At 38.2% G+C, this 17,606-nt stretch overlaps 1 protein-coding gene across 2 annotated transcripts in view; it reads right to left on the minus strand.

Annotated features, from left to right (window-relative positions):
- LOC127412170 (endothelial PAS domain-containing protein 1-like) overlaps positions 1-17,391 on the minus strand; it is a 106,511-nt gene extending 89,120 nt beyond the window's left edge. Inside the window, exon 1 of one of the 2 annotated variants that reach the window (XM_051648321.1) lies at positions 16,984-17,391. In XM_051648321.1, the coding sequence (XP_051504281.1) occupies positions 16,984-17,009 (26 nt within the window). In that variant the 5' untranslated portion in view covers positions 17,010-17,391. Of the gene's footprint in view, positions 1-15,431; positions 15,556-16,983 lie in introns of those variants that run through there. The other variant, XM_051648323.1, reaches the window with a different exon arrangement.
- Positions 17,392-17,606: the final 215 nt, after the last annotated feature.

Genomic DNA, 17,606 nt, shown 5'->3' on the forward strand with positions numbered 1-17,606 from the left:
GATTGTTATTTTAAAGGTTGAGATGTTAACAGAATGTCACTTTGTGTAGGATATCTGGTGAAGAACAAGAATTTATAATGATTTTTGTTTTGTTTTTTTTGTTTTGGTGGAATAGATAAAAAGTTGGAGCCACCACTCTTTAAAGGTGAAGTGTGTAATTTCTATGGTACTAGTATTATTTAGCAAACAAAATAAAAAAAGAAAATGGTTTCAACAGGTTTCCTGAACACTTTCTCATTGCCATTGGTTGTAAAACAAATACTCCACCCCATGTCATAGGTTGAGCTAACCTTGTGGTGTCAGGCTGGTCAGGATGCTCAAACACAGCAATGTTTTTATAGTGTCACAAAGACACAGAGGGAATTCAGTAAGAATAAATGAAAGAACATATTGTACTCACATGCAGTAAATTCTGAATAAGAATATGATTTGAAAGCAATGGTGGAAGGGAAGATTATCAGTGAATTACTGTCTGTTGCTCAAACATAGCTTTCATATGGCTTTAGAAGACTTGGAAAATAGTATACGAGTCAAATGGACTACTTTTATCTGTTTTCATTGACAGTATGAATTACAGTCCATGGAAAAGAGCAGCTTGACATTTTGCAAAACATCTCGTTTTGAGTAAAAGAAAATCATATGCGTTCAAATTACATTCACGTGAGAAAATGATGACAGAATTTTCTTTTTTTTTTTTTTTACATGCACACACTTGGGCTCGTTGAAAACCAAACATGCCACAGCTTTCTGGATTCATTGCAGAGGTTTGATTGTACATGCAGGAAGTCCTGCCAGAAGAGCATTGCAGTAGTCCAGTCTAGATATGACAAGAGCATTGACAAGAGGTTGTGAAGCATGCTCAGATAGAAAGGGTCTGATCTTCCTTATTTTGTCCAGTGCAAATCTGCATGATCGGGCTGTCATTGCGATGTGGTCCGTGAAGTTCAACTGATCGTCAAACACAACCCCAGGTCTAGCTGAATGGTAAAGTTCGCTGGAAAACAACGAGAAGTTCCATCTTTGCTAGGTTGAGTTGGAGGTGGTGTTTTTAAATCCAGCATGAAAAGTCTACCATGCAGGCTGAAATCCGAGCAGCTAATGTAGGATAGTAAGGCTGGAATGAGAGGTAGAGTCTTGTGTCATCAGCATAGCAAGGATAGAAAAGCCATGTGCCTGAATGACAAATCCCAGGTGATGTCATGTATATGGATAAGAGAAAGCACCCAAGCACTGAACCCTGAGGTACCCCGATAGCTAGTTTGTGTGACTTGGACACCGCTCCCCTCCAAGACACCCTAAAGGACCTGCATGTGAGGTAAGTCTCAAACCACTGGAGTGTGGAAGAGGAGACCTGGTTGAACACAAATGCAGGGTTTAGTGTGGATTTCTTAAGCAGTGGGGTTACACGAGCCTGCTTAAATGTAGTGGGAAAGACACCACTGAGGAGAGAAGTGTTAATGTGTGTGAAGGCAGGTAGGATAGAAGGAGAAATGGCCTGGCAGAGATGGGAGGTAACAGGATCGAGGAGACAGGTAGTAGCATGGCTGGAGAGGAGAATTTTAGAGACCTCTGCCTCAGAAAGGGGAGAAAAAGAGGGGAGGAGTGGGTTGTGTGTTGGTGATAGGAGTCTGTGGGTATGTGGTGTGGAGAATTGACTGCTACTTTATTTTCCCCTTTAAAGGAATAGTTTGGCCTAAAATTAAAATTATATCTTCCATGTCATTACTAAGGGTGTCAATCAATATTTAATTGAATTAATTACATGATATTCCCCATTACAATGGAGTTTATCAACCTGTCCAGAGATAGATCTAAGGGCTGTTCTTCATCTGTTTGCATCTCACTTGGTTGCTTCGCGTTCCACTGGTTTTGAAATATTTATAGCCATAAATGCCACTGTGTCAAGTTAAATGTAGTTTGAAACTTTGAAAAATGCATCTTGGGACCCCTGCACTCTTCTCTGACCAGCTGTCTTTGAACAGCTGTTGGTTTGTTGTCTGTACAGCTGCGCATTGCCTGTACAGCTGGAGCTGTGGTTATTACCCCCTGCTGACTGCGACTCGCAAAAGCTTGAAATTGCGCCACTGGTAGAAAAAAAATCTTATTACACAATGTATGTATGGTTGGGGGCTTGATTTATTGTGTTGTATGTCCAGGCTTCCCCCAAAACAAATTCAAACTTTTTTTTATTTTCGAAATCTCGAAATACTATTTGCGAGCTATGGCGGAGAGAAAGATTTTAAGTGTTTAAGTTTCGGTCTGTTCCTCACACACAGCTAAGATATCTTCAAAAAAGCTTTGGATATAGTCCGTGAGTCATCTGGGCTACATTTAGGTCCTTTTTGGAGCTTGATAGCCACTGGTCACTGTATATGATTTTCGTTGACTGGAAAAGAGCAGCTTGGACTTCAAAAATATTATTTTATTTCTTACTTTTTTCTATTCAATACGCATAAATGAGCCCAGAATGTGTTCTAAACATATAAGCAATATGTAAAGCAAATATTCTGCCACCTATACAAGTCAAAAATGGACTCAATTTGTTAATCTGTAAAGTAACAGCAGAGAGGTTAGGTTCAGTCTTGAGAGGTACAGCAGGATTTAAGACTTCCCATGGCTGACCATTCATTCTAAAGAGAAACACCACAGCCCAAGTGACAATGAAGCAACATGGCCCCCGCTCCTCACCTTGCTTGCTTACAATCTGTTTTCCTGTCAATTTGGCATCTTTCTAAACACAAACAGAAAACAATGCAGCCTGGGCTAATCTCTGATCCTCTGGAACAGCATGTTCTCGAACACAGCCAAACAACAAGCGCAAGCACAGCCCTCTCAATCAGTATAGGACAGATCACAGAAACAGTGTCTACGTCAAGCACAAGGATGGACATATTGCAACCCATTTCAACAATACAACTGTATATATAGTCTTAACTTACATCATTCAGTTGTTCAAGCACATAAAGGACTTCATATAAGGGGACATATATGTTTTTAGATATGCAAATGAAAAGTGAGGAAAGAGAGAGACCCTTGCTTGCTACACAATGAATTAGGATAATTTAGAGTAGGACTTAATTAAAATAACCATCCGTCAGATAAACATCTAAATGAAAAGTGGATTGTGACCATCACAACTAAAGTAGATTAATAAGAGACTTTTTTGTCAAGGTACAATGTGAACACAAAAATGTCCATCTAGTGCATGTTTACATAGGAAAACAACTGAAAAACAACCCAAACGGACGCAAACAGCGTTCAATGTGAACTGCCCCTTAAAGAGTAACTGTGTTTACTGGCAGTAGAGTGTGGGCAAAATATGACTTAATATGGAGACAAAAAGCATTGTTTGCAAGCATTGTTTCAGATCTGCTGTTCAATGTGATTTTATGCCTTGGTTCTTTTAGCCATGATATCCAGTAACAGTAGTATCAGTTCAGTGTTTATCATATCATAATCGCAATATGGTTTTTCACCAAACCGTGCGGCCCCAATTCAGATTTCTATTTAAAAGAAAGCTTCACAGAACTCACATTTTCATATTCATTGCACTAGATGACATTCAGTAACTTCTGTGGCTAAACATCTGTAAATTGACCTTGATAATTTGTTCTATTTAAGTTTTTGTTTTGTCATGCTTGGCTGTTGATTTGGTGTGTTTGATTATGGTATTGCAGTGCTGTTTAAATGAAAAAAAAAAAAAGCCCTATATAAATATATCATTTTAAATGGGAAAGCAAAGTCCACTTCTTCTACCTAGTGCCACAGTGATGTTTACACATAGAAATAATTTTTAGGAATTCTGTGCAATTATAGGAAATCAGGGGCAAGTGTACCGTGATAGTCAAGATGACGTAGTTAAATGATTTTGATTTTGATGGAGTATTAGAAATTGATGTCACAGTGAAGTATGCTGGGGATGGAGGAAGAAGGGGGTTGGTGAACAGGAAGTGTCAGGATACAGTGGTCTGGGGGAGGTAAAGAGTGGAAAAATACTGGTAAAGACCTGTATACCTTAAGACAGATGAGATGGGAGAGAGATACAGTAGAATAGGAGTAGGAGGCAAGCAGAGAGACTGGAGTAAAATGGAGAAAACAAGAAAAAGAGAAAATAAGCTCCCAGACTGAGAGCAGAGCCTCGCACCCATGCCGTTAGCTGAGGGTGGGGACTGTGAAATCTCCATTCAGGTCCTCTCTAGAGATCCTGTCACAATAAACTGCACATTTCTGTTTAGACAAGTTCTACAGCAGGGAGGCTCTTTGAAATTTTCCACTAAAGTCCTGTGAAAACAAAGGCTTTAACTGCCCACATCAATCCAAATCTACTTAAATGCCCATCCTTGATACCTCCAAATGATACAAAAAGGAAAAGACTGCATTCTGTGAACTAGGACTGGGCAGTTTACATAAAAAGAAAGTATGTCACAATATCTTTCAGCCTTTTGATGAAAATATTCAATATATTTATGTATTTGATCTGAACTGGCTTAAAAGACTTTTATTAACAGAAACCAAGCAGCCATTATTGCCAAGTAGATTTAAAATGTTTAAAGCATGAAGTATTGTTACAAAGAACAAGTAAAATTAAAAATAAATGTGCAATTATTCCTGTGTTATTGTTTCCTTTTTCACCATAATTTCCCACTGGTTACAACTGTGACAAGAATCTCATACTTTCACAAACCTTACAAAAATTAAATAAAAAAAGGCATACAGTTTGTTTCATTGAGCTATCCAAGGAGTAAAATACATGTACCCACTCAGCTGGGAATAATTTGGGATGAAATGGGTTAAATAAAGACAAGGTCTTATATTAATTTAAATATATCGGTATGCACCGATATAATACAATACAATAGACAACAATATTTACCTACATATATACAATATTGGTGAGAAAATCAACACCAGTTAGCCCCAGGCCAAGATCGAACCTGTACCTTTCTGCTTCACATTTCTGCACACTATCCACCACACCACATGGCCACAGGTTTGACAGCCACCAAAAGGGACATACCAAACTAACAGTCAGAACAGCCAAGTGCAGCGGTGACTCCAATCAACTTTGTATTGCAGATCTGCCAATCTTAGGAAAATATTTTGAGTACCACAATTGTGTAAAGCTTAGTTCACATGCTTTCGCACTACTTCGCTTTGCACATGGTCATTTCCCCACTCACCTCCATATCAAGTTATTCAACATATAAATCAGCTATGAAGAAAACAATACAATCATATATTCTTGAGAATAACTCTTTTAATGAAAGACATATTTAATAAATATATAATATAAATAATTTACATTTAGGAAGAGAGAGTCGTTTGTTTTTTAACTTTGACCATGTTTTAAAATAGACATCTAGGTTAACATAGCTCTAGGTTACCCTGGCTTTGGATAAAGGTTTGGGTGTCATGGCCAATTGAGAGTTCCTCATCAGGTAGCTGATTTTCCCTTGTGCTGGTTGGCTTGATACCTCTACCAATTTCATTAATCATAGTGATCACATGCTCAGGCTTACAGAATGATAGCAATACCTTTTGCAGTTGCAGCTCCAATGTTGTAAGCAGGATATATATGCATGGCTCCTCTTTTTGAAGTATTTGGTTGCTGATGTCAAAAATAGGTATGGCTCTCTTCAGAAAGAGTGGGTTGGTGAGGAACTGAAGTATCTTTTCAGGTTTTGTCAGATCCTTTTTTCTCTTCCCTGGTGGAAAAACCAGCTTAAGCTGGTAGCTGTGTTTTGGAACATGGTAGCTGGTTTAAGCTGGTCATGAGCTGGTCCAAGCTGGTCACGAGCTGGTCCAAGCTGGGAGACCAGATTGGACCAGCTACCAGCTTGTCATACCATCACAAGCTAGTCAAGCTGGTTTTTGGAAGATGGTAGCTGGTTGACCAACTTATGACCAGCTTGGACCAGCTCATGACCAGCTTGGACCAGCTAATGACCAGCTTCGACCAGCTTATAACCATCTTAAACCAGCTACCATGTTCCAAAACACAGCTACCAGCTTAAGCTGGTTTTTCCACTTAAACCTCTAGTTACAAAGGCCTACATTCCTAGATAAAGAAAAAACAAAACCCGAAAGAACCAAGAAATAACTCTTTCTTGGTTCTTTCGGGTTTTGTTTTTTCTTTTTCTATATCTAGGAATGCAGGCCTTTGTAACTAGAGGTTTAGCTACAGTTGAAATCAGACGTTTACATACACTTGGGTTGTCATTACAAAGTCATTAAAACTCCTTTTTTAACCACTCCACAGATTTAATATTAGCAAACTATAGTTTTGGCAAGTTGTTTAAGATGTCTACTTTGTGCATGACACAAGTCATTATTCCAACAATTGTTTACAAACTGATTGTTTCATTTTTAATTGACTATATCACAATTCCAGTGGGTCAGAAGTTTGCATACACCAAGTTAACTGTGCCTTTAAGCAGCTTGGAAAATTCCAGAAAATTATATCAAGCCTTTAGGCAATTAGCTTATGATAGGAGGTGTACTGAATTGGAGGTGTACCTGTGGATGTATTTTAAGACCTACCTTCAAACTCAGTGCCTCTTTGCTTGACATCATGGGGAAAATCAAAAGAAATCAGCCAAGACCTCAGGAAAAATATTGTGGACCTCCACAAACCTGGTTCATCATTGGGAGCAATTTTCAGACACCTGAAGGTACCACGTTCATCTGTACAAACAATAGTACGCAAGTATAAACACCATGGGACCATGCAGCCATCATACCACTCAGGAAGGAGACAAGTTCTGTCTCCTAGAGATGAACGTAGTTTTGTACGAAAAGTGCAAATCAATCCCAGAACAACAGCAAAGGACCTTGTGAAGATGCTGGAGGAAACAGGTAGACAAGTATCTATATCCACAGTAAAACGAGTCCTATATATCGACATAACCTGAAAGGCTGCTCAGCAAGGAAGAAGCCACTGCTCCAAGACCACCATAAAAAAAGCCAGACTACAGTTTGCAAGTGTACATGGGGACAAATATCTTACTTTTTGGAGAAATGTCCTTTGTTTCTAATGAAACAAAAATTTAACTGTTTGGCCATAATGACCATCATTATGTTTGGAGGAAAAAGGGTGAGGCTTGCAAGCCGAAGAACACCATCCCAACCATGAAGCATGGGGGTGGCAGCATCATGCTGTGGGGGTGGTTTGCTGCAGGAGGGACTGGTGCACTTCACAAAATAGATGACATCATGAGGAAGGAAAATGATGTGGATATATTGAAGCAACAGCTCAAGACATCAGCCAGGAAATTAAAGCTCAGTCACAAATGGGTCTTCCAAATGGACAATGACCCCAAGCATATCTCCAAAGTTGTGGCAAAATGGCTTAAGGACAACAAAGTCAAGGTATTGGAGTGTCCATCAAAAAGCCCTGACCTCAATCCGACAGAAAATTTGTGGGCAGAACTGAAAAAGCATGTGCGAGCAAGGAGGCCTACAAACCTGTCTCAGTTACACCAGTTCTGTCTGGAGGAATGGGCCAAAATTCCAGCAACTTATTGTGAGAAGCTTGTGGAAGGCTACCCAAAGCATTTGACCCAAGTTAAACAATTTAAAGGCAATACTACCAAATACTAACAAAGTGTATGTAAACTTCTGACCCACTGGGAATGGGATGAAAGAAATAAAAGCTGAAATAAATCATTCTCTCTACTATTATTCTGACATTTCACATTCTTAAAATAAAGTAGTGATCCTAACTGACCTAAGACAGGGAATGTTTTCTACGATTAAATGTCAGGAATTGTGAAAAACTAAGTTTAAATGTATTTAAATGTATTTTACTTCTGACTTCAACTGTTCATTATTACCTGAAGCTCCTTATTAGCTAACGTCAAAATCGTAATTGTACAATGTGCAAAATGCATGATTTGGCAGTTTTGATGGGCGGAGGCACGGCCATTGCTCCTGATACTTTGTGAGGAACTTCTAGGGGGCATGGACTCACTTCTTTTTAGGTCTGCTGCTCTCTCTCTCTCCCTGTCAGTGTCCTCTTCATCTGTCGTCATGTTTATTTTAACTGCAAGGCACACACACACCGCCCAGTAACTTTCTAGGTAACATACACTTGCTTTTTGTTTTCATCCTGCCATGATCTGCTCCTCTCATTATGGTGACGGGTTTGGCTGCAATAATAATTATGAATACGGTACTATGAAAAGTCACATTTAACATTCTGCGGCACACAAACCATATAACTTAACATTACTTTGCCAACTTAAATGCATGGTGAACAAGCAAGCTAGCTTGCAAATTACATAACGTTAGGCTTATGTTATTAATGTTAAATATTTTCCCAAGGTTGGCAGGTCTGTGTTAAGTTAACTCGATTCACAATTTCAACTTTCCAAATCCAACCCAGCCCGTTTACCTTTGCAAAGGACTTAAAAGCACCATCCTCAATTGAGGAACCAGCCAGACGGAGTGAAGAGGGGGAACGAGTGGGATAAAACCTATTTCGTGTTGCGGTCGATTTGCAGTCTTTTGAAATGATTGACATTACGCATTTATCAATCATCCCCGCTTGATATTTGGGGGAATGAATCATATGAGACATTTTTTGTTGGAGTAGTGAAAACAATAAATAAACGTCACAATCCAACATGGTGGCCACTGTAATAGGTGGAGTTCTTATGTAAGTGGTGCATTAAAATATCCATGAGGAGACTAACAGGAGGAAGTAATAATTTTGTTTCTAGACAAATTCTGTTAGAAATAAAAGAAAAGATCATTTTTTAGTTCTGGTGGTGGCGCTAGACCCCCCATATCTGGTCAGATATTATCATTTTCCTATGTTCGCCTAATAGTGCTGCCTTAAACTCCCATTGGGGAGAAAAAGGAAGAAGAACAATAACAATACCTGCTAGCAGAAATGATCAGGGATAATCCCTGCAACTATTCAGTAAGCACAATACAAAACCTCCAGTACAATAGAAATTCAGCTGTAAGATCTGCCTAGGTGGGGATCAAACCCACGACCTTCGGAACTGTAATCCTGAATTTTACACACTGCACTACTCAGTTGACATGGTTCACAAATGGCAAAGAGATATGCTAAGGTTAGAGTCATCAGAGATCTTCTATACCGAGATAACAACCTCTGCGTTTTAACCATAGGGGAGTAACGGACAACTTGCGTGTTACAACATTAAAGGAATAGTTCACCCAAAAATGAAAATTTTCATCATTTACTCACCCATATGACTTTCTTTCTTCAGCAGAACACAGATGAAGATTTTTAGAAGAATTTCTCAGCTCTTTTGGTCCATACAATGCAAGTGAATTGTGCCACATTTTGAAGCTCCAAAAATCACATAAGTCAGAATAAAAATTATCCATATGACTCCAGCTGTTAAATCAATGTCTTCAGAAGCAATATGATAGGTATAGGTGAAAAACAGATCAATATTTAAGTCAATTTGTACTATAAATTGTCCTCCCTGCTCAGGCATGAGGGTGAGTAAATGATATGAGAAATTTTATTTTTGGGTGAACTATTCCTTTAATTCACCATTTGCAGATACCATACAAATGAATGGGAGAGAGAGCCATAAACTTACACCTACCTGTCACAAAATTGTCTGTGTCTTCTCTTATAAAACAGCAATTTTATCATAGTAAAGTCCACATATAGTTAATTTCAAAAGGATTGTTTAGTGTAAAATATGTTGAAAACTAGCAGACAGGCGGTAAATTCATTAACTGATGAGCTGTTTCCTCACAAAAGCGGTTTATTCAGCACACTGAAGCATGTCCTCTATAGACATCCATTTAAAAAAATGGCCTCTTGTCTCCTCACCAGTGTACCGCCCATAGAATGTTCATGTTGCGTTATGCATTTTGTAACTAACCTTGAAGCCTCCCCTTGGTAGAAGGGCTCTGGAGTCAGCACACAAAAATCTTGGTAATCTTTTTACCCATAGGTTGCACTATGGTACCCTCAGGACATGATGTCAATGATGCTAACCAATTTTCTTTTAAATCCGACAAAGCATTCAAAAGATACATCACTTTAAAGAAAATACAGCCAATGATAGAAAAATTGTTATCATTAAAATACTTATGATTTAAAATTCATAGACAACAACCTCATGATGTTAGAACATACGGTTCAACAGTTACAGGCAAAAATACCCATTATTGAAATTTCTTAACCCATAGGTGGAGCAGTCACCAAACTTTGTGTGTACCCTCAGATCGTGATCCTGATGAAGCATACCAAGTTTTGTTTTGATAGCACAAAGCGTTGCCAAGATGCAGCCTCACTTCATGTTTAACATTGACCATGTTAAATTTATGATGCCATAACTTTTCAACAATTGTGAAAATCAAAATGCAGTAAAGCCACATCTGTGCAGCTCAGTCTGGAGGGTATTTTGACCAACTGTTTGGGCGAAACGGCCGAAGTTTCAAGGAATAGCAGCGGAAAAAATAAACATCATAATTCAAGATGGCGGCCACTTTAATTGGCGGGGACCATTTGATTAATCAGGAGGAGAGTAATTAGACAAAAAAAAAAAATGTGTTTCTAGGCTAACTGCTGGTGGGGCTATAGAGTTTGTCCTAAAGACCCCAAATTTTGTATGGGGGATATTCATACCCATCCCTATCAGTGTGCCAAATTTCATAACCTACTGTATGTGCGGTTCTATAGGCTGCCATAGTCTCCCATTGGAGAGTAAGAAGAATAAAAAGAAGAAAACTAACAGATACTATTGACCTGTTTCAGTGATGCCACTTTTCCCCCACAGTCGCCATATTTGTGACCATCAGCGGGAGGAAACAGTGGTGGTGAATGGAAAAACACCCATAAAACGATATTAAGAAAAAACTAAAAAATGCTTTTGATCCATGCCAACTCCCAGGAAAGGTGCATACAGGTCTGAGGTCAGCAAAAATATTGCCAAATTTGTCTTTCGCAGACATTTAAATATATTTTATCCATGATTTACTGTACCTCCATATGGCACCGAGTGTGACGTGTGACCGGCGAGTGCACACCCCTACCGGTACATCAACGTAGCATCTCTCATTCAGAAGTAACAAATGTTTGTGTTGTTTTCTGCTCTGATTTGGTCACAACATTACAAAATGTCTGCGATGATCCCGTCTGTATGAATGTAAGAGCTGCTTTAAATCATGAAGAATACACAGAAAGCAACCGAGACATATTAGTGAATAAGAATAATATGTTTACATTGTAGTCTGGCGGTGTGAATACAGTCTGTGCTTCAAGATCTTATGATGTGTTGTTTATTGACTAATATTAGTATATACACATTAAATATACACTATATATTCACATCATAGTGCTTTTTTATTTATTACAACATGTTACAATTATCGCATACCTTTATACAGTCTGGTGTTATGAATAACATCGTCCTATGTGCATTTCCAGTTTAATTGTATCCGAATCAATGATGTTATAAATATAATTGATACGTGTACAGATAACTGACATGTCTAAATAAATGAACAAAGACCCACACATGTTTTTATCCCTGCTCTCCCCCTTTTGTCACTGCTTGACTTTAGCGAAATGAAGCCGTGTCACTTGAAAGATAAACCTTTATTGAAAAAAATGACATTTTGGCTCAGGTAATTAAACAGCAGTATCACCTTTTCAAGATTTATAATTAGAAACAAAAATTTGCTGACTTTTGCAGCATCCCACAGCACAATGAAGAAATATGGAATTATGGTCACAAACATGGCGGCGCGGTCATAGTGTGACTTCACATGAAAATGGTCAATAGGTATCCTACCATTAAAAATGCACAAGGGTACTTCCATGAACATTTTTCAGTGATGACACAAACAGTTCAGAGCTGAATCAGAGATCTGAAGCGATTCACTGAAACTGCCAATTACTGATTAAAAGAAATTAATTGAACATACCAACTCATGTTGCTTAGTCCTCAGTACACAATGAAGGATCGCAAAACTAGCTTAATGAGACTGGCTTTAGGAAACTTAATTTAAATTTACTTAAAAAGTATATTAAAATCAGTGTGATATTTACAATGTTGCTTAATTTTATATTGCTAGTAAAATCATCACAATTGTATTGTGGTGTACTTTGTTAGTGAAATCTTCATTCTAAAAGTTTGCAATTTAAAGTTTGCCTTATGTAACAGTGTAATTGAGTTAACAGCAAGGTCACCACCACCCCTCTCTTTCTTTTAAACCTCCATACTAAATCTATCAGGCAATATGCCTTCCTTCTAACGTGTGAATTCTTAAAGAGTTCAAAAAGTTTTAACTCCAATATCTGGCTAGGAAAGCACTTCAGTGGCAAAGCTTGGACCAAAACAATGTGCACAAGTTGCAGCAGGCTCATGGTCAGCTCTCGGCCTGAGGGTGTAAGGACTGGAGCATTGAGTTAACAGAGCTCCTCACAAAGCAGTGCCTTTCTCTCCATAAATGAGCCATTTCTCTCTCTCTCCAACTCAAGCACAGAATGAACTAGAGGCAAAAGCCTGATAATTCAGGGGTGACGCAATGGAGAGCTACAACAAATGACGAGTAAAAACTGACCATCAGAAAGTAACCTTGAACTTCAGCAATCAATTCACTTCTATTGAAGAGGATATAAAAACGTCTTGCTTTGTCAAAGCCTTGATTACCATAACAATGACTTTATCAAAGGCTTGCTTATTTCTGTTGTGCGGTGTAGTTGCAAAAAGTACATAATTACATTTCTCCTTCACCATATTATGACCTATTCAATCTCATCCATATAGGCAGCATATATACAGTACGAGGGGCCATGAATGGGGGACTCTGTCTATCTTTACAACATGCATGAATACAAATATGTCAAGATATACCCTGAGGGTTGAGATGATGAGTTGATATCAATTCTATTTACAGTTAACAGACAAAACATATGGATTCAGCGTAGAAAGCACAAACAAATATTCAAACACACCCCTTTGTTGTTGTATAAGAGGGCTGATGTGTTTTACAGTCTCAGAGGCAAGCAGAAGAGCTAACATTGGTTTTTGAGGACCCCTCTGAAACAGTCCAGTAATACATTCTCTACATACACTGCCTGGCCCAAAAAAAGTTGCATACTCTAATATTTTGTTGGACCACCTTTACCTTGATTAAGGCGCTCATTCGTCGTGGTATTGTTTCAGCAACCTTATGCAACATCACAACATTTATTTCTGTCCAGAGCTGCATTAATTTTTGGCCGAGATCTTGTATTGATGACGGGAGAGTCAAAACACTCTGTAAAGTCTTCTCCAGCACATCCCAAAGACTTTCAATGGGGTTAAGGTCAGGACTCTGTGGTGGGCAATTAATGTGTGAAAATGATTCCTCATGCTCCCTGAACTACTCATTCACAATTTGAGCTTGATGAATAATTGTCGTCCTGTAATATGCCCATGCCGTCAGTGAAGAAAAAATCCATTGATTGGATAACCTGGTCATTCAGTGCATTCAGGTTGTCAGCTGACTTCATTTTATTGCCGTATAACGTTGCTGAGCCTAGACCTGACCAATTGAAGCAACCCCAGATCATAACACTGCCTCCAGACGCTTGTACACTGGGCACTATGCATGACGGGTGCATCACTTCATGAGCTTCCCTTCTTACCCTGATGTGCCCATTGCTTTGGAATAGGGTAAATCTGGACTCATCAGACCACTAGGGCTAAAACGATTAGTCGACATTATCGACAACTTCGACAATAAAAAATTGTCAACAAAAATGTTTGTTGTCAAATAGTCGTTTGATCTCATTTAAGGTAACAGGAGATCACATTAAACTCTAATGATGACGCGTGAGAGCAGCACTGCAGCTCGCGCCTGACTGAGGAGACAAAGAATTACACAGCTCACAGTTCAGATGCACTCTAAACTTTCCAAACAGCTTCAGATGTTGTAGATCGCAAAATATGAGGTAATTATACAGAAATACCAAATAAGTAAATACAGAAGCACTCTTGTTGTGGAATAAACAGAGCCGGAGCACTTTAAAGGAAACACCCCGGCGTTACATCTTAAATGCAATTATACTAAATGTGTTATAGCTTTATTAAAGTTCAAATAAAACAGAAGCAGATCATGTAAAAAACTACAAACTCCGAAACTGGCATTTCTCTGTGAGGTCAGCGCAGTATGTCCTGATCTAAGGGGGAGAGATTGAAACTGCACCTGGCTGATGCACATTCTGTCACAGGGACACTCATCCCTCGAGCGTGCACGCTTAATGCAGCTAGATTATAACATGATGGCTCGCGACTTATTGAATCATAATATATGTGTTACTGTGCATTTCTCATCGTGAAGAAAATTGGCAATACACAGCTTTATTAATACGAGAGAGTTTGTTTTTCTGTGAGTTAAAAATGGATTGAAGTGAACAGAAAGGTGAGAGAGGGTAGTCTTCTCCCCATTATACACTGCAACAAAATATGTTTTTGATTTGTTTTGGCTTGTTTTCCAATATACATATCTAAAACTCCTTTAAAACAACGAATATTTCCTTTAGCTGCTATACTGCAGAAGAAAAAAGTTTTATCTGATAATGTTGAATATAATATTAAAAATACAAATATTTATAAAATAAATACCTAAAATATCTAAAAATCCTTTAAAAAAAGATGCATTCACCTGAGAAGCTGCATATAAGATATTTAGACTCGCTTTTAGAGAATAGATCTTGAATAGAAGTATATTTTGTCTTGACTGCACTCGCAGAAGTATAACCAAGTGAAAAAATACATTATATTTAAAATACATTCTTTTAAAGCATGTCTAAATATCTTATATGTTGCTTTTCAAGTAAATGTATCTTGTTTTAAGGATTTTTAGACAGTTTTAAATGGAAAACAAGACAAACACATTTGCAGTGAATTTCTTTACTGAATTAAAATTAATAAAAAGTATTTATTTTCCTTTAATTCATTTAGAGATATTTTTAAAAGATGATTTTGTCCTATGTATTGTTAGTAAGCACGTTTAATACAACCTTTTAAGTTGGGCACAAGCTGAATAATTGGTTAAGAGCTAATGATTAATAGTTGCAATAATCGCTGAATAGTCGAATAATCGCTAAAATAATCGTTAGTTGCAGCCCTACAGATCACATGACTTTTTTCCATTGCTCCACAGTCCAATCTTTATGCTCCCTAGCAAATTGAAGTCGTTTTTCCCAATTAGCCTCACTAACAAATGGCTTTCTTGTGGTCACACAGCTGTTTAGTCTCAATCCTGTAAATTCTCGTCGCATTGTGTGTGTGGAAATGCTCTTACTTTCACTATTAAACATAGCCGTGAGTTCTACTGTTGATTTTTTACAATGTGACTTCAAGCGTTTTAGTGATCTCCCATCACGATCATTCAAAATTTTTTTACGACCACGTCTTCCGTGAAGCTGACGGTTCACCACTAACCTTCCAGGTTTTAATAAAGCGTTGGACCGTTCTTAACCCAATTCCAGTGATTTCAGCAATCTCCTTAGTTGTTTTCTTTGCTTGATGCAGGCCAATAATTTGCCCCTTCTGAAACACAGTAACATCTTTTCCATGACCACGGAATACGTCTTCTGACAAGGTTGTCTATGAAATGAGAAGCTACACACTGCATCAGTTAGGGTAAAAAGAATTGTTGCCATCTGAAACATATTAATCACTGCAATAATGATCCAATCATAGGCTCTTAAGTATCTGCTTATTGAAATCCAAACAGTGACTTTTTTTTTTTTTTTTTTGGCCAGGTAGCGTATGAGTTTAGTAGCAATGTTTGTTTATGTTATGCCACCCTGTGATCCATCTGATAAAGAGCAGAGAGCTTGTTAGGGAAGAACTGTCAGGAGGATTAGGCAGACTTGAAGGCGCTCTGAGACACACACACGCGCGTACACACACAAACACACTTATTAATGGGACATGTAGCACTCAAAGATATGCTTAAGCTCTTTTATTTACAGGAGATTTATGCCCCAGTGTGTGATTTCTTGAAAGCTCATTTCATAATAAAAATGCTACCTTATAAGTAAGAGTTTTACTTGTCATTGAATCCTGCTTCTCTTTTCAGTAAAAATCAGACTATTAAGTACAATTGTTTAGTGTTATAGCCTCTTAATAATAATAATAACAATAATAATAAGTTAGATAATGACTTGCATAATAATAGAAGTCACACACTGAATAGAATGGAAAATACTGCCAAAATGAGTATTCTATTCTATTCTATTCTATTCTTATGAAATTCGCATGCATATGTATGAACTCCAGAGTATACCTTTCAGATTCGGCAGGACAATTATAACTATTATATATTTTTTCGTTTAAATAAAATAATATTTCTAATAACATTCTACTTAAAAACATTATTATGTATTTACGGATATTTCAGTAAAAAAAAAAAACAAAAAAAAAAAACAGGTAATTAGAATCTTTAGTTAGGCTGCTCATGCCGCTTATTCTCAAACTCAATGATAAAATAAAGGCAAATAAAATAAATTTAGTCTTTCTTTTTTAAAATGTCAGTCTTATAGCGTTGTATTACAAAGAGTTAAACAAATAGCGAGGCTGTGAATGAACTTAATCAACTTGAAATGTCGCAGGAGAATCTGTCTGTACAGAGCGATTCACTTGTTGCTTGTGCTCAATAAATCTTGATCTGCGCGCACTTGCGCTCTTGCGCAAAACGAATGGAACAGAACGCTGGTGTCTCGAGACGCGTTATTAACAGTTGAAGTTCTTTTTAACTTGACAAGGCGTCTAAAAAACGCGTCGCTCCTGCGCGAGATGCTGAAAATAAACAGCGAGACGCGGCGCCACTATCAAAAACGTCTGTTCAGCGTGTATTTGCATAGAAAACAATTGGAAAAACAGTGCGTACGGACGCAAAAAACGCATTCGGTGTGAACGGCCGCTTACAGTGTAGCCAATACAACAGAGTACAGCACAACGAACATACTTTACGGCCTGGTGAACTTACCTTTTCTTCTCTTTTTCAGCTATCATCTCTCTGTATTTCACTGTCCTTTCGTAATTTCCGAAGTTCAACACCCAATCTATCAAAGAAGACGTGCTCCAAGTCACCGCAACCACAGATTTTCGCGCAGGGAAAAAAGACGCACAATTATACAATAAAGTCCATTCCAGTGGTATGCAAATAGGTGGGTTGTACAGTCTCAGAACACTACAGTACAGTCTTGCACTTTACTTTATTAAATCCAAGCGCTTTGCGGCACAGCGTAATGCCGGAGTTTCCTCGGTGGTTTTGCGGGTCAGCAGTGAAGTTGGTGATTCACAGACCGCGGAGCAGTTGACAGCCGGGCAATCAATCAGAGCTCCATGATTGGTTAGTTCCGCCGACGGGAAACGCCCACCTTCAGCACTGAGCGCGTGTTCACTCCAAATGTTATCTAGAGCAGAGGTGCAGAAGCCTGATCCTGGAGGGTTACTTTCTCCCAAAGCTTCGTGCAAACTTTAAGCAAACACATTTGAATCAGCTAATCAAGGTATTGTGTGTTTTGTTGAAAATGACAGTAACAGGGCTGGATCTCAACTCTGCAGCACCTCTGATCTAGAATGTAGAAGAGAAGAGAATTGGAGATC

Source organism: Myxocyprinus asiaticus, chromosome 21 (genome assembly GCF_019703515.2).
Source record: "Myxocyprinus asiaticus isolate MX2 ecotype Aquarium Trade chromosome 21, UBuf_Myxa_2, whole genome shotgun sequence".
Taxonomy (NCBI): domain Eukaryota; kingdom Metazoa; phylum Chordata; class Actinopteri; order Cypriniformes; family Catostomidae; genus Myxocyprinus; species Myxocyprinus asiaticus.